General features: G+C 35.2%; 1 protein-coding gene across 8 annotated transcripts in view; it reads left to right on the top strand.

Annotated features, from left to right (window-relative positions):
• LOC128163538 (ras-associated and pleckstrin homology domains-containing protein 1-like) overlaps nucleotides 1–26,342 on the top strand; it is a 188,930-nt gene that overhangs the window by 148,603 nt on the left and 13,985 nt on the right. For 5 of the 8 annotated variants that reach the window (XM_052827164.1, XM_052827163.1, XM_052827161.1 and 2 more), the window contains exons 4-7: nucleotides 17,101–17,206; nucleotides 20,640–21,106; nucleotides 24,229–24,297; nucleotides 26,154–26,231. In XM_052827164.1, the coding sequence (XP_052683124.1) occupies nucleotides 17,101–17,206; nucleotides 20,640–21,106; nucleotides 24,229–24,297; nucleotides 26,154–26,231 (720 nt within the window). Of the gene's footprint in view, nucleotides 1–8,857; nucleotides 10,297–15,998; nucleotides 16,018–17,100; nucleotides 17,207–20,639; nucleotides 21,107–24,228; nucleotides 24,298–26,153; nucleotides 26,232–26,342 lie in introns of those variants that run through there. The other 3 variants (XM_052827167.1, XM_052827168.1, XM_052827165.1) reach the window with 3 other exon arrangements.

Here is a 26,342-nt window from a genome sequence, read left to right on the forward strand (position 1 = left end):
GAGAAGTTAGTGTTTTGACAGTGTTAGATTTTCTATGATATCTCTCAGATTATCTCCCTTTGTGCACTGTGTCAATAATCTAACGAGAGCGGCCTAGATGTGTCTTTTGTGGGTGACTTGATCTATGGGAGGCTTTTTTCAGTTGTTGTGATAACTTTCTGTTTGATAAGTCAGCAACGCTGCGTGGAGATTGTTCACCTTCTGTTAAACGTCTCCACATTTTTTGCCTACTCTGCGGAACACCCTGATAAGATATGTATATGTTATATTGCACAACCTTGCAACCTCAGAGGGGGAAAATAAATTCTTTTCCAAGGGACTTCCCTCCAAGCTGTAATGGAATTGTGATTTGGTTAATTCCTTCCTGGCAGTGCATGTTGGTACCCATATGTCTAGATTTTGACCCAACCCAGGCTTTCTTTGTATCACTAGGTGATGACATGGAATGCTAAGTTACACTGCAGGTCGTGCACCCAAACACTCGGGTTATCTCGGCTTACATGTAGTTATCTCGGCTCGACAAAGATTTGGCTCGCTTTCAGTTACAGATCTAACTACCTGAAACTGATTTCTGAGACGGGGAGAGATTGGGCTGGTGAGAAAGCAGCATCCGAAATATTTGAAATTGCCAAGAAAAAATAAGTATCTATTAATTGATATATGATCTCCACCAAGAATTTTAATTGAGTTTGATTTGTATTCTAAATAGGGCCTATTTGATCAAAGCCTTGGCTACTGTGCTAGGGGATTTTTTTTATCATATAGATTTTTTTGTATGAAACACCGTTTTCTAAAAGATAAAACAATTAAGCCACATTTTATACAGATTTGGCTCACGCAGAATGTACAGTCACAAATTGATCTTTTTATGGAAAAAATTGGTGTAATTGAAGTGGATCATAATTATGATACCTTTTCCATAAATTCCATATTAACTGGGCTTTGTGAAAACTGAGCCATGTGACATTATTACTGGGCTATGAGATAACTGGGCCATGTGACAACAGGCCAGTTATTAATGAACTGCCCAGTTATCTCGTATAGCCCAGTTATTAAGATAATATAAATTAAACACACATAAAATCCTCCTTAATGCTTAAGTATTATAAGGACCTCAGGTTGAGATATAAAAACAGTTGATTTTATACCCAATGGGAATTCAAGATGAAAATTTGACAATTAATTAGGGGAGAAAAAGTGACTGTAATTGTAATGAGAGATATGTACTCCATCTAGTTCAGGGCTTGATTATCATCCTCTGTCGAAGCCCGCATTGATGGGATTATTTGTTTGGAGTCCTGCATGTAATTTGTACATTTTCCACGTAAAAAACTACTGAGATAGGTCACCATGGTACTAGCTGCACGGTGCTATCATGTTTGAAGTTTTCCCAGGACAATTCGGTCTGTACTCCCGTTGTCAGCCCTGACTCGTCTGATACAGGCAATTTTATTTAGAGTCTGGGTGTGTGAGAAACTTGGATGTATAACAAATACAAGTTGGTGAAATTTCATAGTGAATACAGGTAGGGTTTCTTCTATAACCATATGTCTATCTAAGCTATTAATTGGAAGAGGCATTTTCTTAATTGCTCTGGGATGATTTGTAAAAAATTTAATTGCTGTTCTAAAGCGAGGAATGAATTTCCGCATAAAATCGGGAGAATCGGTCCTTGTGGATTTAAAAATCTCCCAGTAATTTTTCAGTTTCGAGCTTTATAAAATTAAAGCAAAAATTTGGTGCTCGCAATGTTATATTCTTGTGATTTGATGCAAAACAGTGGAATGGCAGAATTAAATATTCGCGTAAAATAAGGAACGTACTGTCTCTCTGTGTTTATGATTTTTGAACTCCGTGCAAAGGGAGATGTTATTGTTTTGATGCTTTGTGCAGACTGTAGCCTATTTTGAAAGATGATGAGCTCCTATGATATAATAAAGTATAGAGACATTACCACAATCTTTTGCATCATCTGAAAATACAGAGGAAATTGAGTTTGTTTATCAAGATTGGCATGGATGATGTAAACAAGTATGAAATTGCTTGCAGGTGCCCTGCAGCAGATGCATCTTTGTTCAGAGTGTTCAATAAACAGAATTAAAGAGAAGCTTCGGCTACAAGGCTAAATATACAAATTTTGAATTTGATGAAAATGGAAACACTAGTTAGAGTACAAATCTTGATGTGAAATATTACGTAAATAGAAAAAGTCTGACCATTCTAGAACTCACACTGAAGACTTAACAATAATAAAAGCCATTTTGTAAAAGTACAGGCTAGTACAATACATGTTGAAAATATCATAGGTGATATCATCTGTGAATTTTCTGACATCTTGCTAAGTATGAATTCGTAATAATTTTAGAGGGAATGTAAAGTGTACATTTTTCAAAGTTAAATGTATTTCTCTTTGATTTTACTCTAACTGGGACATTAGCAAACGAATGAAATCGAAAAAAAAAACCCCAGAGATATGGTATGACTCCATTCCTGTTGCTCCTTCAGTGGCTATGAGAAACCTGTTGATAAGCTTCCTGACAGGTATAAAGACCTTTCCATCATCTTCATTCCTTCATATCCAGATGTCAGAACTTTTCCTTTGTTCTCTCATCTTTGATACCCTGTTATCTCTACATTTCTTGGGTCCCCCCCCCCACATGTCAGTGTATTTTTACATCCTGGTCTCTTTTTCTTTTGAATCCACTTTTCCCTATTGTTCTATCAACTTCAGTCTCTTTATCTCTAGATTTCAGGTTCTCTCTTTCCTCATTGTTTTATATTCCCCATTGTTCTTTCATTGTGTATTCACATGATCCCCCCTCTCCCCCCCCCCCCCCCCCCCCCCAATCCACCACCACTCTATAGCTGTCATCTTCGATTCCTTTGTATCTAAAGTTTCTATCATTGTGTTTTCACTTTATACCCCCCCCCCCCCTTCTTTCCCCATGGTTCTTTCATTGTGTATTCACATCATCCCCCCCCCATCCACCACCACCACCATTGCTCTGTAGCTATCATCTTCAATCCCTTTATCTCTAAAGTTTCTATCATTGTGTTTTCACTTTATACCCCCCCCCCCCACTCTCTCCCCATGGTTCTTTCATTGTGTATTCACATCATCCCCCCCCCCCCCCATCCACCACCACCACCATTGCTCTATAGCTATCATATATGATTTCTTTCGTTTGAGGGACGAATTAGACAGAAATCAATTTCTACTTGGTATAAACTAGAGCAGAGCTCGTGGCAAAGCCCCGAGTAGGTCTTCCGTTGTTGCTGCGAGTTGAAAATATATGTTATATGGTGTCAAACGATTATAATTACTATACTTTCAGTTCTGCTTTTGTTATAAAAACGTGTTGTGATTGAAAGCCTGTATATAAAACGTGTTTTGAAACAAAGAAAGGAAGAAAATATTTTAGGAAAACTATTTGTCGAGCAGAGTTTATGTAATCGTTTCAAACATTCTTTAAAAAGTGAGATGTTTAATGGCGAGTTAAATGTTCAAGGGTAGCAAGCATTGTTATAAACAGTATGTACTCATGATTCATGTCAGGAATTGTATTTCTTTTTTAAACTGAACCCGCCTACAAAACACGTAAACCTTTCTCAAAGATAACTTCTATATTAAATATTTCTAATTTTTGAAGACTATGTGCACGTTTAGAATTGCGTGCTGACAAAATTTACAGACCCTAAAACGTACTACTACACCAAAAAAGCGTGCGGCCTACGTGCGAGAAACGTTTCGTGTAAACCTTTTAGAGTTTCATGTAAACCGTTTAGCGTTTCGGGCAAAGCGTGTAAATCGTTTCGAGCAAAGCGTGCGAGAACCGTGTGAAACGTTCATCAGATTTCATTCGGAACTCTCTGACAAGTTAATTGTTTCAAAATGGCGCCCGTGTTTTACATTACTTTAACAAAATTGAGCGAATTTTTAACAAACAAAAGAAAGGTATATATATTAAAAGACGACTAGTAACAGATAATTACATGTATATTTAACGTTTTCATGCGATGTTTCAGTACTGAAACAATATTAAAATTCGCTATACATAAAAAATATTAAATACAGTTAGTGAAACATGATTTCTATTGGAACAAACCTAAATCAACTTTAACTTGCACGATCATGTTTTGATAAGCATGTATTTTTATTATTTATTTACATCGATAACTCTTACTGAGACCATTCGGCTGTGTACAAGCAGCACACATAACCTTGGACATCGGGTGAGACCTGCACCTGGCTAAACCTGTCAATCAAACTCTGTGTATTTGTTTTCATTGGATGGTCAGGCGTCTCTCTTTTGTCAAAAGCCAATGGAAAATTAATGACTTCAAGGTAATCGGAATACGTATTTGATGAAGCACACAATTTAAATGATAGAAAATTTATTAATTATTTGAACAAAATTAAATGTAAACATAGAAAGGTAATAAAAAAATTAATTATTATGGGAATCTATACGCATGATACTCAATTCAAATAGATTATATTATGATTTTATTATTTTATGTAGTAAAATCACCCTTCCAACTGTTACTCAATTACATAACAATTGATGACCTGGGGCTATAAATGTTCTGAGCTGTGTGCGCTGAAGCGACACAAGATTATCGGTCGCATGCGGCAATTGAATTAACACAGACTGGCCGAATAAACAAAGGGGTGGGAAAGTGAAACAAAATGTTACACATAAGAAACCACCAAAAATGATTTTCGACAGATCTTGCTATCTTTTCTCCAATTAAAAAAAAAATCCAGCGCGAGCACCAGTCAGCGGGGCGGGATGAGGGGGGGGGGGGGGGGGGGGGGGGGGGTGGGCAGCAATGAGTTCGCTTCCACAATGAAACTACAGTAGTGATTAATATGTGACCGATAGAATCTAATCTAAAGTTGTTTAAACTCATGTGAATATTTTTTAAAATAATCATCGAATGCCTCAATTCAGGGCATTCCTTTATCGTGCTAGCACCTACCGCAAACATGTAACATGGAACTTTGATTATAATTTGATTTGATTTTTAAACTACCTTATACGCTATCGTATAAATCAATGCTTAATCAACTGTACAAGTAAAATAAATTTATCTTTTCATCTTAAACCAATATAATAGTTGAAAACATAATAAAATATAGTTGTGTCCGTGCAAAATATGAAACATAAACGCGTCATAAGGTACATGTAGAAGAACACGAACCGACCGCGGATCACTTATCCACTCTCGCCGGATCTCCTCAGCCATGTGCGAGGGATTATCATCATTTAAATGTTTAATATTTGAGGGGGGGGGGGTTGATTTAAAACATTAATTGTACAGTTTTTAAAGTAGTTTACATAAACAAACCAACCATTAGTTTATGTCTAACGATTTTTCCGATTTGGAGTAATATCGTTCATTAATATTCATTTACACTCAAATATTTAATTAAATATATACAAGTAGGACAAACTTTTATAACATAAAATTAAAACAGTTCTTGTATATACGGCTATATTAACTCAAACACGTTCATATGCATGTAAGTGTAAGTCGCGGTGTGCGAATCTTGTGTATTAAATACCCGCTTACCGCTAGGTAATGCAGCCGTCGCTGATCTCCTCGGCCGTGGGCAAAGAATATATTTCGTAAAGGTACAACGCACAGAAACGCACAGCTCACAACCAAGGAAGATTTGAAAAGTTTGCAATATAATGACCTTACTCTATCAAATAGAAGTTATATATTTTAAACTTAAACCCCACAATTGATCTTAGTCTATTATTGCTATAGAGAATGACATTGCTTTTATTAATTAAATGAACTATTTCTTACTTGACATCCAATCGTTTAATCCACAAAAGATTTTGTGTAATCAAAACTAAAACAATTCTTGAGTTCGCGGCTAAATAAACTCATATATGAGAGACGCAACTCTCGTGTATTAGATAACCGCTGACCGCTAGGTAGTCCAGCCGCGAGCATGGTGACCGATTTTCTCGGCCGCGGGCGAGGGAGAGCTTACGTAATGGTACACACACACACAGCTCTGATTCAAGGTAGATTTTAAATGCATGGAGTTAATAAATAAAATGTAATGCATAGAGTTTTTTAATTCCATATTTTGTGGTTAAAAAGAAAAGAAAAAGAATGTTTTGTTTTCCAATTGCCGTTTTTAATGATTGTGCACTAAGAACTTAACAACAATGACTTAAACTCCTAAAAAAAAAAAGCATGTACTCCAACAAAAAAAAAATTCTTATAAATTAATGCCTCCTGTATAAACCAGCATACTTTCTGCGGCAACTTTATGCCAGTTGTACGCACAAAGACTTTCGTTAACTTGTCAAATGAAAACAGGTACATGTCAACATGTAAAGCTTTTTACACTCATACTACACAAATCACTTACAAAAAAATATTTTTACGACCTTTATGAGATCCCAACAAACAACTTTTCCAGCGACATCTATATCAAAATCCAAACCGTTTTTGAGTTATTAAGCAAAAACTTTTAGGGGCTATTGGCCCTTAATTTAAGAGGCCAGCCCTTTTTTATTGGTGTCAAATGAAAGCCCTTGATATTCTGCACAACTTTTATTCTACATGTTTTAACAAAATATTTTTCGTTAAAAAGATATAAAGGAAAATATGTCTAAATTTTTGCACTTTTTGGAATCCTGTTTTTGACCCCCTACCTTTTCCTAAATAAGGAACGTAATTCAAAAACAAAAACCGATGTATACAACTTCAATGTCTTTGTTATTCAAATTCGTTAGATTCCCATTCCCTGCTATCATAGTCTCGGAGCCTTTGTCTGGAAACCAAAGGCCCTAAAAAAATTTTAAAAGGGGAATAACTCGTTAACGGAAAGGGAATTCTAACTTTTATGAATTGGTGAAGATAGTGTTTTGTAAATTCCATTAGCCCTGAAAATTTGAGCAAAATCCGTTCAGAAATGAGCAAGATATGAAGCCTCAAAGTTCGCGTCTAGGAAGAAAAAAAAAAAAAAGAAAAATAAGAATAATCTTAACCCGCACAATAATAGAAAGGTCTTCCGTTGGAAACGGAAGACCTTAATAATGAATTAATTATCCGGATATATAAGGTTTTCATTCGAATACCTGTTTGTGTCACCTGGTTCTTAAGAACCGGTTTATTAGCAAGGCTATATAAAGAATTGCTCAGGTGTTAAATACCAGTTTAGGACGACACGTACAGCGGAAAGTTTAAATTTTCAGAATTGTTTTATTAAAATCAATAAATCATGTGATCCAACTTTATGCCATAATTATGTGTGTGTACATTTAATATGCCAAATATTAAATAGCTGCAGCGTGTCGTTGCTAATTCCACACAATGTGTTGTTATTTACTAGTATCATAGTATTCAGCTTTCATTTGGAAGGTAATGAATGGATTTAAGGTGGCTCTATACACCACTTTTTGATGACGCAGTACGCAAAAAAGTAAATCTGGAAACATGCATTTCCGGTACTGGCTGATTTAAACTGAGGTGAATTGTATGGGAACCGCTATTTTGAAAAATTTGTTAAATGGATAGATTTAATTTGATAATTGGAAAATTCATTACTTACAAGTAATGTGGTATGTGACACCTTCACGTTGTGTGGTATTATTTATCGAAATAAACAATAAAATCAAGTATAAATTTTTAAAGAGTTTCTTTAGCATTATCGATATGTTACACCGTAGCGCAGTGGGTTAGTGGGTTCACTACAAATCAGTAGGTTATGAGTTCGATTCCCATCGAGAACAATAAATTTTTTAACTTTCCAAAAATTTCTAAAACGTATTTTTTGGTTGAATACCGTGAAAGAAAATTCTAAACAGGTGAAAATATTTCAATTATAATATACTTTAATGCACATTAATATCGACACCTAACGGGGATGAGAGGGTTGCTTTGAATTTCTCTCAGGTTGGGATACATAAATCCTATTAGCCTAGTCAATGTTCCCCTTTATTTATTTGACTTAGTTTTGCACTAAAGCGAATATATTCACTTATACAGGGCAAAGTCTATAATGAAATATGCATGTATTTATCATTCCAACATTATATTTAGGAAATTTTCTTCAACTCAGAAATGAAAAGTCCCCAAGGTGTTTGGGCCTTGGGACTTAGGAACGATAACCCTTACATGAGGAACTTTCATACCAAATAAAATTTAAAATATTTTTTGTGTTTATTTGCAATTGTTTTCATTCAATTTTTTATTTCACATTTATTAAAATACATTTTCTTATAACATCAAGCAACTTTTTCAGATGATTTGTCAACAGAGTAAGAAAATATGAAAAAATATGTTTTGGGGAAATACTAAAAAAAAATGCAATAATATCATTTTTGAATGTTAAGAAGTGTTATATTTTTTTTTTATGTGTCCGAAGGAAATATCCATCATATGACCAAAAAATTTCTCTCAATTTGTTGATAGCTGTCTTTTTAAAAAATATTTTACAAAAACACGAAAAAACATTAAAAAATTCTTTAAAAATACCTACAGTATCCCTATCGTCATTTTAATATTTGATAAGTATATGTTTTGTGGTCTTCTATTGAAAATTGGAATAAACTGTGGGTGTATAGAGCCACCTTAAAGGAGAACTTCAATCCCTTTATCTCTAAAGTTTCTATCATTGTGTTTTCACTTTATATCCCCCCCCCCACTTCTTTCATTGTGTATTCACATCATCCCCCTCCCCCCCCCCCATCCACCACCACCATTGCTCTGTAGCTATCATCTTCGATTCCTTTGTATCTAAAGTTTCTATCATTGTCTCATCACATTATCCTCTTTCCCTCACTTCTCTCCTCCATTGTTCTATGATTGTGTTCTCACATCCTGCATTTACATGGTAATTGGGCCGGTGATGGACACGTACCTTTGGCAGAAGTCGGTAGGCCCGACTGGCGTCTGCTTCTTAATCCATCACTCAGTGACAGAAATACTTTGCAGAATTGGAGGCTTTTTATTACAGAATGTCTATATAGCCATAGATGTATTGGAATAGAGTTTGCTGAGGTTGCTAAGGCATTGTGAATGCCTGGAGATGTCCATGGGTTCTCTGTGTGAGCTTTAGGATGATTTAAGTGTCTGAGCCTGCTGTGGTAAAGTCAGGCTCGTTACATGTTTTTTCCATTTCCGCATAATGAAACTCTACACAGGCAGATTTCAAATAGAGAGCTGAATTTGAATCTTTTGCCATTTTATAGAAGATGGTTTTTCAAGATCTCTTTTTACCACGGGTCCTTTACTTATCAAATGATTCATTGACAAATTATGTGCCCAGGTTTGTCAATGTTTTTAGAAAATAAAGAGTAACAGAGAAATTTCTTTAAACATGTATTAAAAGGTGAAAATCGTTCTTAACCTGTGATGTAAACAATTCTTGTTAGTGAAGTCGGTGTTACGCAGGAATCTAGAAAGGTGAAAGTCTTTCTTTAACCTGAAGTGTAAAAAAATATCTTGGGATTGGAGTTAATATTTCACTGGAGCCTAGAGAGGTCAACATCAGATAAACAGAAAGAATAACTGTCTACGTACGTTTTGTGATGAGTTTTAGGAATGTGAGCGGAATATACAAAAAAAATTCATTCACGCTGACTGGATGCAATGATCCCGACACTTGTCTGTCGACCGAAGCTGTGCGCTGGGAAGATCGGAGTTCTCTCTTTCTTTGTAGAAAAGGCCGTAGATGTGCTGAGAAAAGTTTCGATGAAATCCTCCATTGAAATATTTATTTTATCGAAAAAGGAATTCAAATTGTTTAATTGTGTTCTCTTGGGAAAAAGAATTTCAAGAAAATATTAAGATGAATTGGAAAAACTTTGTGAATTGAAATGAGGCTTTGATTTTTTTTATTTTGTTCCAATCAAGTTTCATTCCTGTCTGAGATGAAATTGTATACTGCTGAAGGGAAATCCTACTTGGAGTTAATCTTGAAATGATCTAGATTACAAGAATTCGGGAGCATGTATATAAGTATTTTTAACACTTTAGTGACCTTGAGAACGTCAGCATGAGGTTGAATGGCTCTGTGTAATGATGGTCTCAATTAACCCCCGGAAATAAACTTCTTCAGTTTGAATTTTCACTGCATTTGATAGGTGTATACGTACGCAGTTGTCAAAATCTATTTTTAAATACAGTGTGATGTGTGCATTGTGTCAGCTGAACTGATGTGGTTGAAGTTTTTGCTGGAAGAAAATTGGAAGAGTTTAGAAATTGAAAATGGTGAAATCTGTTAGTTTTTACAACGTTCCTTTGGATTGAAATATTGATATGGTAAGTGTTTCAACATAATATATTTTAGTTCCATTGCTATGGAATTATTTAAGGGTGTATTGCTATGCTTCATGAAGGTAATCATTGCATCATCATACGTATAAACAAAGATTTCAAAATGAACCCTTTGATTGCAATTTACTCTTATCCAAAAGTATTTTTAATATTTTGGGAAGGGGGGGGGGGGGGCGTGTGTCTAAGAAATTAAATTTTCAGATCAAGCAGGAAAGTATATCATGATAATTGCAATTTAAATTAGGCTTTGTCATTTATTACGTGGCACGACATTGACCACAAATTTTGGCGGCAAGTCAATCCAGGTAAAACCAAGTGTCATGTACGAGGCTCGCAAGAGAAATGTCTGCTGAAATCAGCCCTTGTTTTGCTGGGAGAGGATGTCAAAGTGGCTTACAGTTGTGGGGGTCTTATCTCTGTTAAAGAATGTGAAAATGGCAGAACTTAATGAAGAACAGGGTGATGAATGACCAGGAAGCCCCAGCTTTCTGATGAGAGCCTTGTGTTACTGATTCATAGCGCACTTGTGTTCTCAGGGGTCAAAAAAGAAAACAGATATACACTTGCTGTGGTATGTCTCTCAAAGTAATAGGTAGTTGGTTTGTTAGAATCTCGGTTTTGTTTGGTCTGGGATTGGTTGTGGTTTATTGCTTGAATTTCAGTTACTGGTTGTCTCTTTTTGTATATATTAGAAATTATTTAGCTTGTGGACATTGGTCCATGGCATTTTCATTTCCATTGTAATTATGAACTTTGAGGGTCAGATAGGTCATGTAAGTCAAGGTCATGATTATGTTTAAAGTAGATAGAAATATGTATGTCATTGTTTAAAGCATGCAGTGCGGTTTCTGGCTGTTAATTTTTGGTGTATTGGTATTTTAAGAGAGACTAAAAAACACAGGATCATTTTGCACTATTTACAGGTACTAGACATGCATTAAGATTTCAAAACAAGTTCTTGGTTCTTAACTAGACCTGACATGCAAGGTGGTTTGTTGAATTGCGCACATAAACATTCCTGATCATTAACTTAATTAATGGTTGATGTATTGAACCCAAAAAACTGTTCTATATATAAAACTCTGGTGTGAGGAGAAGATAATGTACACTCTTTAGACACAGCAAGAGAAGTGCAAGTAGATTACTCAACAGTTAGTTTTTGAGTACACAAAAAGAATATAAACAAAGGGTTAAAGATGCCGTCGACAGCTTATGCATTAAGACATTATGTAGGTCTGTAGGTTTTTTTGGTGTGGAATAGATGAGAAAGGTAGAAGTTAGTGCAGGTTTTTCAAAATAGTTCGACATGTTGTTTTCTAGTCGCCATGTAGAAGATGGAACTTGAGTACGGAATGCGAGGTTTGGTGTCAGAGTCTGTAAGAGGAGAGAACAGTCGGTGCAGTATTTGGCAGGTCTAGATGTCTCTCCAAAGATGAGTTATTGCTGAATCTGACACAATCTGACAGATATTATCAGCTATCAGCAGGCTATGCTGCAAAAAAAGTCAGTTACAAGGTTTAACTTGCAAGACTACCTGGTAGTTAACACGTGTCTTCAAAAATACAGTCAGCATAATGTATGGTATTACTAGTTTTTAAAGCAGAGTATCTGGACTAAAACAGTATTTTCTACATCCATCATCTTCAATGGAAACCCATGGTCAGTCTTACCTCTCTTATGCAAGTCTGGAACCAATGGTCTCTGACAATGGTTGTTCTACTGGGAATTCATTTTAATTCGTAGGGGGCAATTTTTTCATGGAGTGTAGTTTTTTGCTTATTTGTGGGGATGTAATTTCATGGATGCATGGGTTTTCTGTGTAAAATTATGAAAACTAATTCTTTAAAATATGTTTTTGTGGAGGATGTAAATTTGTCGGGTTTGGCTACCCACGAATACCATGAAAATAGAGCCACCATGAATTATAAAGATTCCACAGTATCTGACTCTGCTACTGAAACATCCAGTGCAGTAGTTTGTGAGTTCTATAGTTGTCTTACCCAATCAGTGGGGACCTTTATCTTGGTTACTGACACAGATATTTCAGTTGTTCTCCATAAGTTGTCTCCCCCAATCAGAATGCTTCTGGAACAGTATGGTATTAACTGGCTGGCAGACTCATGTTCTGTTCTGGTTTTCTCTTCAGCTTCTGGTCTGACAGAGTGCAAACTGAATTAGTCAATGAAATACTTGGCAATGCTTCCTCCTGGAGCTAGCTATGACCTAAGTGCAGTTGTTACAGTACATTTTACTATGGGTGTTGCAACTTGATGTTGAGAGCAAGCTTAAACTCAATCTTGGGTGCTAAAAAAGCTAGCATCTTGCATTATTTATACCATTTAGAATAAATTTAAATGCATTGTATAAATCTTCTGTGTGCAGCAAATTAAAGGCTAATTTTCTTTGTTAGAATGTAAATATTGCTCTAGAATATTTGTATCAAAACTAGTTGATAATAAATCTGAATAATTTCATTGTTTTTGCTGTCTTTGTGTGCCAGCTATCTTACAAATCTGAAATCTATGACCCTGAAATATAAATGACTCAGTCAATGAAATTGCCTATAAAAAGGGTGACCTCATAGAATAAAAAAAAATTAATTAATAAACCATGATAAAATAATGCAGCTCATGCGGATCTGAATTGTCTCTGAATTGTCGGATGACAATTATGCTGCTGAATGTCTGCACCTGCGCCAGATAAGATAAAAAATCAGATTTCTGTTTCAATGGGACTGGTTCTACAAAGCTCTCTTCCATTGGTGGTAGTGTCTGTCGGTCTGGTTTCGCCACTAGAGTCAGTTGATTGTTTTCCCAAGAGTCACTGATTCTGTAGTGGCTGCTTTTTGATGATACAGGAGATAAAAGACACTTGATGAGTCAGCATCTGTGTGTGTCATCAATTGGTCGAGTTGGGGCATTCAAAGATGGACATCTTTGAGTCCTCCCCAGAGATAAAGAGAGATAGAGAGAATTTCTGTGACAAATATACTGTACAAAATGAAATTCAGTCCAAGAATAAATCCAATACACTGTGTGTCATCAATTGGTCAGAGTCAGGTCAGTTGTAGATAAACTTAACTGAGTCCCATACTCATATCATGGGAATGCACTCGTGGACTCAGAGAGAGAGAGAGAGAGAGAGAGAGAGAGAGAGAGAGAGCATATATGTATATATAGGCATGTATAGGAAGATTGAGACTTTGCCTGCCGCCCCTGTTGTGAGATGTCTGCTTTGGGCACACATTTAGGCCTGCATGCCTATTTATTGTTCCCCCAATTGAGGGATGTTGTTGGTTTACTTGACTTGGAATTACTTTGGTTTTTGATAATCATTTCTAGGGTGGAGGAAAAATTACACAACTTTTTCTTTTGAGTACATGGAAGGATGGTAGCCATTATCTGTTGCCATAGTTTGACCCCCCCCCCCCCCCCCCCATTGACAATCATAGGTCGAAATTGATGACAAAGTGAAAGATTTTAATGGCCATTAGAAAATGGAGTACAGATTTCAGTACAGAATCTTGACAGTCACAGGTCACAATGATTGGACAGATTAACCATCAGTTGATGACAAGTTTTTTATTTTTTATTTTTTTTTTTTTTATTTGAAGTTGAACAATCAAATACATTTGTATACAATAAAGGGATTACAACAGTTTTGAGAACATTTACTTCAAAACAAAATTATTCCTTGGGAGAGAGAGAGAGAGAGAGAGAGAGAGAGAGAGAGAGAGAGAGAGAGAGAGAGAGAGTTGATGACAAATTGTTAACGACAGTTGACGAATATATAGAGACCAAATTACATCAGTTTACATTGTATTGTGCTTGATAAGTCAAGATCTTTTAAATCTAATGGTTGCCGATTTGTTTTGTTTCAAGGATTTCTCCATTCAATTGATTTTTTGCCGTAAATAATCTCTATTATAAACTGATGGGAAAGAAAGTGGGAGGATTTGATCATTCTTGACGTTTCTGCTTGATCTAATTAAGGCAAAATAATCTAATTGAACTCTGAGTTAATTGTCCTATTTAGTCTTGTGACGTAAGACATGGATTAAAGATTAATTTTTCAAGTCCCTTGTCAAGATTTATTACGCAGCTTATCTTATTTTATTTTGTAGGATTCTGATGTGGTTTATAGAATTACTCCATATTGAAACTTTCATTGACCATTTTAGCATCTTTAAGAAAATGCTAAAATCTTTAACATTTATTGAATAAAAAAGTTGAGAGTTTTGCCGATTTTGATCAGATTTTAAAAGGAAATTTGCGTATTATTTTTTTAAATCCTTGACGCCGAAGGACTTGGGTGTGTCTGCATTCTCCAAAGATGCGCACTAAAACACTTAATCTATCTTATCTTTATCACTTGATACAAGGGAGGGAGGGAATCTGATGAAAGTTTCAAAGTCCAGATTCTAAGTATTCAACAAGTGCTCTTTAAACAGTTGGTCACATTTTTCATAAGGTGTCTTGCATAAGAGCTACTAGTTCATATTGTGTTGGTATTTTATCAGAAATTTTAGATATAAATTCAGTTAATCCCATCACTTCCGCCAGAGTGAAGTTTATTCCCATATGTCCACATACTGATTAAAATACATGTATTTTGATTCACTTAGATTGCCAATATAAGTATGGTTCTTTTGAATAGTTAATATTTCCTAGCTTTCACCTTAACACCAATGATATACATGTATATGTATGCATATAACAAGCTAAAATTGTATGGTCTCTTTAAATAGTTAAATTTCCAAGCTTTCACCTATAAACCAATGGTATTCAAGTAAAGTACATTTAGAGAAACCCAGGATTCCTGGAATGTGTTGTTATTTTTCCTAGTTTGACAAATTTACCGTCTTTTAATCATCACCCATCATTTTTTATGCCCGGTCACTCACTGTGTGACAGTGGCGGCCTACAACTAGCAGACCAGCAGACCTCTCGGAAGGCCATCCCTCGTGGCTGACCACCTCTACCGGTCGTCCTTGTCAAGTCCTGACCCCTGGACTAATCCATCACCTGTCCGACATATCTCTGACTGGACTCCCCCCCCCCCTCCTCTCGCCACTGATCACTGACCTGTTTGGTTTGTGTGTGACAGTTGTTTACATCCAATCAGCTCTGTTCGTTGGTATGACTTTGGTCCACTTAGGGTTGTGTCTGGGGGATTGTTTGTGGGGCCGTTCTTTCTTTGTGATTTGACCCCCGTGGTTTTGATTAATGTGAGGAGTAGTGTGACTTGTACTTCCTTAATTTACATACTCTGACATGTGGCCAATCTTTTGCTTTCGTTTTACCTGAGATTAACTTTACCTATTGGAATAAACTTTAGTATGTGGGATTTTTTCTTTACCTGGGATCGTAAGTTTTTAACTTTTTATCTTAATTTGTCAATAATCATTAACTATTATACTTTTTTTAGTAATAACTGTTTTTATTTTTTTTCTACGCTATATATTAAGTGGAATGGATGGAATCTTTTTTAATTAAAGTACAGTTTTATTAAAAATTGGAGATATATGTTTACTGAAGCTGAAAAAAAAGGCAATTTAAAATTAAAATTGTGCATGGATCAACAAATGGTAATGTCAGTGCCTGTCGCTAATGAAGGAAAAGTTGATGAAATAATATGATGAATTAAGTATGGCATGACTGTCTCTTTAGAGTTGTTTGTGGACTGCAGTTCTGATATAAATGTGATGTAAGAATATGTTTCTACTTTTTTCTCTTCGTTTTGTTGATATATTTACAATTCCCAGAAAAAAACCTATTTAAATAATTTTAATATGCAGAATTACTGTGAATAAGTATCAATTCAGTTTTAGTTTAAAGGGACTTGGACACGATTTGACTTGACAAATTTTATTTTTCCATTTTTAATGTTTATACTGATAAATATAGAAGTTTATAATGCTTTGTCAAAATTTTAAAGTCAAAAATCAAGTTATAAGCAAGATATGGAGTTTATAATTCTTTGTTTTGTAAACAAAGCTCGAATATTGTCATTTTTACATATGTGTTGTATTGGTGTAAGTTTCAGTCAAATGTATCTCAAAATTCTTTAGTTGATAATAGTATTTATGATGATATTGATTTATTTTAAATTGTTTTTTACATGTCATTTTTTCTAAGAAATGGTAATTCTCTACATTACATTCTAAGACTCAAGCTTTGTTTACATAACAATCAATTCTTCCCTCTGTATCTCGCTTGACTTTAACATTCAAGATATTGGTCAATTATTTAAAATGCTCCAGTAAACCATTTCATACATAAAAAATGAAAATAAAATTTTTGATCTCAAATCGTGTCCAAGTCCCTTTAAGGGGGGGGGGGGGGGGGGGGTTAGTTCTTACCCTCAGACCCATTGGTTAAGGACAAGTAATAATAATCTATAGTTGTTGACTTCAGAGTCTTCATCAGAAAGCTTTCCAATATTAAAAAGGATAAGACCAAGCTTGATGAATTCCCTTTAATTAAAAAAAAATTGGATAGAATGTTAAAAGCATCCTGTTTTATAAGGCAGATTATGTAAATCTCTTTTCCAAACATTTCCCAACAACAATTTTGATTGAATGAGGGCCGCTGTTAGGGAGATCAATTTACCTGCCAGATTCAAAACTGAAAGATTTTGAATATGATTATCTTCTAGCCATAATTTATTTAGTAAAGAAAGCAACCAAATAATTGAAATACAAAATTTGATTATAAGAGCTAAAATATCAGAAAATATTCAATAAATCACGAATATTGTTACTGATTTTTTTACTTTCTTTTCCCGCAGGACCTGAACTCTGACGACACTGGAACAGTCCGCAGGAAGAAGAAGACGGTGGTCACCCCCAAGATGGCCATGGAGAGCTTCCGGTCCTCCTTCCTCAACACCGACGGTAATCAGTGCTTTGTGTGGTTGATTGTCTGTCTGTTGGTTTGTTTGTCTGTCGAATAACAAATCTTTATCCCTAACTTGCATGCAAAACCATTAATTCACAAAACCATTAAGTCACAAAACCAATAAGTCACAAAACCATTAAGTCACAAAACCATGAAGTCACAAAACCAATAAGTGACATTTAAGTTTTTCTTTGACACGGTAAAATTCTTTTTCTTCATCAGTAGGTATAGTGATAAATTGGGTGAAGTTGGGGTGGTGTGGGTTTGGGGGTGGGGGGGGGGGGGGGGGAGGTTTGGGTGATGAAGATAAAATTCATCGTACAATACATTAAGAAAAGAAGCCTAGATTTACTGAATATCATATCTAGAGTAGTTTGCAATATAACAACTTTATCTTGTAATTTAGCAATGAAATTAATTTATGGAGGGTTGGTGCAGAAAAACTTTTCAATGTGTATGTTATTAAAGATATTACTAGACAATCCATGTACATGCATATCTTGACGTGAAAAAATGTTATCAGGAAATTGGTTTTTGAGGATTAAAAAATTTTTCTTTGAATTTTCATTTTGTTTGCAATTGAACATACTACATAGTAATCATCTCGAAAACTCTGACAGAGGAAATCTGAGATTTAACTTTACGCCTCAATCCTGTCAGATATGAAGTGAAAAGTGTGAAGTGTTATGAATATATATAAAAAATATATATAAAAACCAAGGATTCTTTTCCTTACCACCGTGTTCTGTCCACCCTTGTATTCAGATTAAGATGATTTAGAATGTTGGAAATTTATCAAGCATTAGCAACACAGTATTATGTAGAAGGATTTTGATATCTGTGATATCAATATCTAGATTGCCATGGATATCCCAAAGTTAGTTGGAAGTTCCAAACACTGTTTCTTTATGTAATGCAGGTGGCCTCAACATAAAAAATGTTGGATTATCCTGAAAGTTTTGGAATTCGTGGTAATGAGACTTGACTGTACTAAATACTTTTTGATTAACAAAGCTTTCTGTAAGACATTGATGCAAGTACATTACATGTATGTTGGAGATATTAGAGACCTATGGTGCAGTGGTTTTGCCAGTGGCTGCTGGTTAAAACCAAAGATAATCATATCAATATTTATTTAATCAGCCAAGTTGGATTCACACTTCCCAGTTAAAAAGCTCTTTTAATGCATAATAACTAAATAAGTATGAATTCAGTTTTAGTTTAAGGGGGGGGGGGGGGGAGGGGAGGGGTTAGTTACCCTCAGACCCACAGGTTAAGGACAAGTAATAATAATCTACAGATGTTGACTTCAGAGTCTTCATCAGAAAGCTTTCCAATATTAAATAGGATAAGATTTTCATGCATCCCAAGCTTGATGAATTCCCTGTAATAAAAAAAAATTGGATAGAATTTTAAAACCATCCTGTTTTATAAGGCAGGAAATACAATCTGTGGTCTTACAGAGCCTTAAAATAAGAGGGATCATTTGTTAGTCAATCATTGTCTGTATTGTGAGTAAAAATCAATTGTGGGGATGTTATGGTCAGTGGGAATTCCTTAGACTAGTAGACATCTTGGAGCCCGAGTCGTATTCTTATTCAATCAATGAAAACTACCAATAATGGAAAAAAACTTGATATTTCTAGGCCAAGATATCGAAAATGCAACAAGCCGAGACATTTCAGAACTCTGAGATCTGAATTCCTTCAGAAATGTTTGGTAATAGCAATAAAATATGTCTGATATAAGTAATGTATCCTGAAATTCTACTGTCTCAAAATGTTCTTGAATATTGACAGGTTCAAAAGTTCAGGAAATCTATGACATCATAAAATGGGAGAGACAAAAAATAAACTGTTACAACATATACAGTTGAAATTCAAAATCTCAACACTGATAAATCAAATACAATGGATATGTCGAAGTTTTTGATTTTTTTTTTACCCTCAATATATCGAGTACTCGTATTTTAAAAAAAAAAAGTTTTTAAACAGACCCATCTAGTTTGAGATAACAAAGTATGTTTCTGTTTTATATAATCGAGTGTAGGTTTACAGATTTCCTTTCACGTGAAACATTCAATAATTGATTTTGGTCTATGTCATAAAGCATGGAAAGTAAATCATTTAATTCTGATTCAATTATGACACTGATGATAAATAAGCACAAGTATTGATACGTGATCTTGACCGAAAAACAAAGCCTTTGTAAGGCCAATGTCTTTTTGTATATATAAGCCTGACCTCTGACAAGAGGTGACCAGAAAGATGTCAAGATGTGAACACAATGCCTTTATTTAGCTGACATAACACGGCTCAAAATAGTTGTTTGTGGGAATTTAGAGTATTTCAAGATCAATGCATGTAAATAGATATAGAGAGTTATTCTTAGTGTGACTAGATGGATCGAATGTCTTGTATGATGTAAAGATGACGGAATATACCATGTTGTTTGTATGACTGTCTGTTTACCGTAATTAATAAAAAAGAATTTAAGGTTGAATGGGACACCCATTTATTAACACATCTTATGGCCAAATATACCGGTAATACAATTTTAGGCATTATTAATTGTTTTTCATATCTTGACTATATGCGCTTCTTTTAACAATGTTAATGTTTGAAATCATCCAATTCCCCCTTAAAAAATACATTTCCAAACAAGTCCCTTCCACACTTTACAAATCAGCACTTCCAATCTCCCTATATTGCTGTGCTCTGTGTCAACATAGCTGTTGTAATTCATGTTTTTTGGTAGAAGCTGACATTGCTGTATCAACATTAACCAATATTATCATTATGACACTTGTCAGAGGAACAAACAATTACAAAGTGACGGCAGAAACAATTTTCTTGTCCGTAGTCCCACTAACGCAAAGTGTGAAGGGATGCTGTAACCTGCACTTTACGTGAGACTGGTATTATTTTGAGCTGATTGGCTGAATGACTCACTCTGGAGTCACTATAATAGAAGCCAATAATCAATGGATTTATCACGCAGAGTGAATATAGAAGGAGCTTCACACACTGGTTGAATTATTAACGAACTTCTGTAAATTATTAACAAATGAGGAGAGAACTAGTTCCGGGTATAGAATTGGAAAACATGGAGGACAAATTTGCTTGAGGTGGGGGGGGGGGGGGGGGCAGAGATGATGGGGTACCTAAACCAATATATTGAGGGGCTGGAATAATCAAGCCATCAGTATGATAGCAAGGTTCAAGTTCTTAGAAAACTTACAATCTATCATTCATAAAAGGGAGATGAATCTTATTGTGATCAAATAAAGTGAAATAAAACTAAATGAAACTAAAAAAATTTATCATAAGAAAAAAAAATTCCATGCACTTTGATATAAGAAATGAATTCAATTAAATATATTCTTTTACAGAGAATTTAAAATCAAAATGAATTTTTTTTTCTCTTCAGAGAACCAGGATGTAAATTTGGATGCTATTTTGGGAGAACTATGTGCTTTGGAATCACAGCTGAGTTGTGCTCAGACAGAACTCTACAGGCGCCCACAGGATCCACCCCTGGGACTTGCCAAGGACGAGCACCGAGACAGCGGCAACGATCTTGCCCAGGCAGAGTTAGACGCCCTTGCATCTGAGATCAGCCAGAGTCTGGCCTTCCGTCATAGCCTACCCTCGGACCACAACCACGACTTCATGCACGGCCAGTTCCTGACTAAGCACGGGTCATGCAGCGACATCGCCAACGACAGCGGGGAGACAGACTCGGCGTTCTCGGAGAATGCCTCGCTCCCGTCCTCGGAGTCGTTTACGTCCATGGTGACGGTGTCGTCGACGGCCGAGGCGTACAATCAGTCGGACGCCTGTAGCATGGCCAGCAATGCAAGCACCATTACTCCACTGTCTGTGCAGTCGACAGAGGTAAATAAATCCAACCCTCCTCTTCCTGAGTACCATAACCCCACTATCCAGTTCTTAGGGGTAAATACTAACAGTAAACCCCTCATCCATACCCATCCACACCCCGCCCTAGGGTGTAGTTGTACTATTAATTACAGAAACACAGTCCAAAATATGAGTGGTCTTTGCTCATGCAGGCACACCATTATATCACCCCACCCATATCGCTTCAGTCCAAGGAGATAAATAGTACAAGCCGGCCTCACCCTCACCCCGCCCCATTCCACCCCCGTGTGTGTCATTGACGTAAAGTCAAATATATATCTAACCATTATTAGTTCATTTACGTGAATGTTTTGAGAGTATTATAATGAATTAGCAAATCTAGGTGGATGTAGTTGGGGAAAATAGAATGTAAATTCTCTTGCATCTTAATCAAGGAAAAGCATTCCCTAAGGATTTACTTGCATTTATGTTTCAGTAAATATGATTGTAATTGAATGTATAGATAGTTGTTATTTGTGAGTTTCCTCCAGAAATTGGGAAGTAGGTGATAAAATTAATGGCAACATCATCAGGGTCCATTGTGATGTAGATTTTATGAAACATCTCAACAATTGGAGATTGCAAAAGTTTTATTGCTGTTGCTTCTTGCAAACAGTATATAGAGACATAAACATTGATGGTATTCAGAATCAGGCTGTGCGATATTGGCAAATTTCTGTCTAACATTTTATTTAGTTGCCTATGTTAGAACTCTGAATTCAAAATAGCCTGGGAGGGCAAAAGTTAACATCAATCACCATAGCTACCGATGGTTGTCATGGAAACCGTTACTCTCTCTCTCTCATGCTTCATTCATTCCACAAAACGAGTTTGCTAGGCATAGGGACCCTTTTAATCATTTAAAGTTGATTAAGAACATGCAAAAAAGCTTTCTGGTAACAAGCTCTATATCCTCTTGACAAATGAAAATCAATGTGGGTGAGTGTGTGTAGGGAAAAAAAACGGAATAATTCTTGCTGTTCTGTTTACCATGTGCTTTCAATTTTTGGAAGCCATGCTGAGGGTTTTGGCAAATTGTGCCTAGGGTCCTGACTTTCATTTTTCCTGTTTTTTAATTGTCAACAAGAGATGAAAGAATTTTGTAGGGGGAAGATAAACCTGCATGCATTTTTGATGGCCCTTAGGGGGCTATAAGCAGGAGCGTGATGTAACAGGCCCCAATGGAGGAGGATTTTTTATGGATGCATTGTTTTCTTTTCATCTGTTGCTGAAGCTGGATGGTTTTATATTGGTTAATTGATGCAATAACTGATTTTTTTTTTTTTACCAAAGTTCTTTAGAAACTCTGCCAGATTTTTATCAATTTTATTGAATTTCTATTAGAACTTTTTCCAGAATTCAGTAGATTAGATATTTCAAAGATTGAATGATGGAGAGCTTGCATGCCTGATGAAATGTGCGAGAAGATCGATCACAGAGAAATAACAAATAAAAATATCAAAATCATAAATATGAAATTTCTCTGCTATTTACCCCCAGCTACATAGGTAGAAATACAAATATTGAAAAAATTAAGCAAGGTTTTTTCAATACGAAAAATATTTGAAGAACAAAAATGAGGTATTTAGAAAAAAACCCTGAACATGTCCAACTAGCTGGCTCAAGGCCAATTACAGTGGCAAGGGAGGAGATCAAATGCTCAATTTTTCGATTAACGGAAATAATAGTTTTTTGGTATTATGTTTCGTTTTATTACAGCTATTCCATGACAACGTTTGGAATATTTTTGTGCGTTTGCTGCAAGGGTTTGATGACTCAGTCGATTAACAGCAGCCCTCTCTGTAATTAGTGCTACCATGTGATTATGCAATCTCCAGGTTTTTTTTCCGTGGAACATATTTTTATTTGATTGTTTCACTCATGTAACAAAATATCTTCCCCCAGGGTTTGAATAGGTTAGGACAAGAATGAATTTAATGGAAATGTGACCTATCTCTCTCTGCTTGTATTGTTTATTTCTCTATGACCACTTTTGTTTCCGCAAAAATCTGATTTTGACCATTTTTCCAATATAAAATCTGCCTGTTCAAAGAATATCTGATAATTAAAATATAATCGAAAACCAAATTGAAAAAGCAACAATTGTTGTATTAGCACAAAGGTAAACCTAATCAAAATGTTACATAAACTGGATAGCCAAATGCAAAGCCAACATTAATTTGTAGAGATGCAATTTTTTAATAAAGTTACATCCTCTATTTTGATTATTTTTGGCTTTACTTAAGACTAGCCCAAGTCGGGCAAGGAAATTTTGTGGCTTTTTAGAAGTTGAGAAATAACAATATATCTCAAAGAATGGAGGAAACCATTGATTACGTGAGAAAAAAAATAATTCTCAAAGAATGGAGGAAACCATTGATTACGTGATAGCTGGGGTATACATCTTGTCTTGGCAATGACTTATGTCTGGTTATGGTCAAGGCTTTATGGGATTTGATCACGTGACCAACATGTATTTATATCCCGATATACATCCAAATTTATACCTTATTTCTTAAATAGATGTAGCTGTGTTGAATATTAATGTCCAACGTACTGTGAACCAACTTTTTTTTAATTGCAACAAAACTTCATGAGGTTTGCAAGATCTTTGTGATGCCAGTATTTCAGAGAATCTTGTTTATATAGAACCAGTTTTCTTTTGTCTCACCTTTAAAGGTGCAGTCACTAAAATTGTACTATGGGACCACCTTAGTCAAAAGCCAAAAGCAAAGTCTGAAGGTCGATTGAAAATCTGAATTGTGCGGATTTTCAATATACTCTCTGGTAAGAATCATGACGTCACAAAAATAATATTGAGTAGATAAAAAAGTAAATAAAATAGTAAAAAAGTATCGTGTGGTTACCCGGATAATTGACTTGCCTGTGTAAGTCAATAGAAATTCAGAGAGAAAAAATTACATTTGTGACTGCACCTTGAGACTTGATTGCAACAAGTTAAATCAAGTTAATCACAGAAAAAAAGTGAAATAAAGTTGCTGCCATTAATAGTTGGTTTACAGTATGTGAATTGTTAAAACTGGTGGTCAGATTGCATGATATATGTTGATCCCGTTGATTTCTTTGTCTTTTTGTAGATGCATGCTCTTTTAACCTCACATCTAAGTCTGTACGAGGAGGAACTCGTGAAGGAGAACTTCTCCGTCGTAAGTGTGGTGGTTTCTATTAATATTGTACTCTCTAACAAAACTGTATATCCAATGGGAATTGCCCTGTGATCCTCTTTGGGCCCCTACCAGTTATCCTGTGGGGAAGCCCTGAAGTCAATTTGATATGTGCAGTCAAAGAACAGCATTTAAGTTATATGTATACTTGTCCCATCATCACCAACATTTTGAAATTACTCAATTCAGTGTTCAATTCAGTTCTCAACTCAAATCGATGAAAGAGGAGATCACATATGCATTTAAGGAAATTAAAAGTAATGACGGCTGGGGCAAGTTTATTTAATATCGTTGCTCATGGTCAGATAAGTTTTATTCTGAAGAATGTGAAACACATTCCTTTTTAAGGTTAAAAAAAATCAGTGCATTTGGTCTCTCTTTTTTTTTTTTTACAATTCCCCAGGGCGCTTCCCATCGGTGATTAGTTTACATTGACAGTCAACTTTTGTCAGATATTGTACTCTGTCTCACATTGTGGTCCTAGATTTGTACACCATGTTGTTAATATGTCATTGGTACGGGGTAGTTTTAAATCTAAAATCCCAACTGTTTCTAGTGATTCCACATTATATGTTATAACACTCAGGTAGCATAAACTTATCAAAAGAATCAATGTTTATTTTACATGTAACATCTTTATGATGTTATATGCAGTGGCAAACATTATTCTGAAGATAGCTACTTTAATGACCGTCTGATTAAAATCAAACATTCCACTAGCTCCTTTATTTTAATCAGACTGCTTTGATGATACTAAAAAATATATGCTAAGAAATCGGATGAAAATATTTCATTCAGAATTATTTATTTCATGTAAATTCATTTCATTAAGTAAATAAAAACAGCTGTCATTAATCTTATCTTGAAATTATTTATACATGTATCTCAAACCGTTTCATTCATTATAACCGACTTCCTCCTCTTTGTAGGGGTTTTCGCTTTAATCTGTATAGCAAATGGGAAATGAATTCTGCATTATAGGGAATCTCTGGTCGTCCAAACCTATTGAGGCTGACCCTGATTATTTATGAGTGGATATATTTACAGTTCTTTAACAAAAACCAGAGTAAAGATTCTTTCAATGATAAGAAACATTTGGTGAAAACAGGAAAAAGGCGAAAGTCAAAATAAACAGAGAGGAGGGGTTGTTTAATAGATCATTTAAATATTTACTGCCATATACGGTTCAAGGATATGTAACGTGAGTGAACCTCCTTAATCATGCACGAGGTTTCAGTAAAGTTCGTCCATCCCGAAAACCGCTGATTCGGCATTTGTAACCTAAGCCGCATAAGTTATGAATCAAAAGGAAAAGAAATTACGGGTCTTGTCTTTACAAATATTTTAAATATGTAGCGTGTGTTAATTTAATTGTTCGAGCAAACATTAAATTTGGTAATGTTTCTGGTTGATGTATTAAAAATATTTCGGATACTTTGTCCTGATAATAACAAAATTAATTTTTTTCTAAACACAGGTCTTTAGGGTTTTACCAGATTCTTAACATTTTTATCTCTAGGTGGGCCTTATAGGATTCTTTACATAAATAAATGTACTGGTATATAGATTTTTACCTTGTAAATAATGATTTGCATGAACGGTATAAGATGGACCAGATTATGTTGAGTTCTAGCTTATGGCTGGGTATTTGTGTGAAATTTTCAACAACAAAAAGTGAAATCTTAAATACACATCTAGGTGATAAAAGAAGAAAACAATATTTCATTAAATATAAATGAATTCCTGGCAGTGATTGATTTTAGTTTTTTACTTTTAACGGTTTGTTGTTAGTTGCGCCATACATTTTATTAAGATTTTTGATTTAATTCATTTTAAAGGAAGAGCAGAAGGCAAGGTTACAAGCAGAGAAGATCCGAATCGCTCTGGAGAAAATAAAGGAAGCCAAAATCCGAAAAGTATGTGTATACCAAAAATTCCCGAAGTGAAAAATTCTTTAACATTGTATTATTTGTAAAAAATGGAGTAAATTTGCTGGACACAGACCTCCCAGCATCCTGAAAAATAAG

The sequence above is a fragment of the Crassostrea angulata genome, chromosome 9, assembly GCF_025612915.1.
Source record: "Crassostrea angulata isolate pt1a10 chromosome 9, ASM2561291v2, whole genome shotgun sequence".
Lineage (NCBI taxonomy): Eukaryota > Metazoa > Mollusca > Bivalvia > Ostreida > Ostreidae > Magallana > Magallana angulata.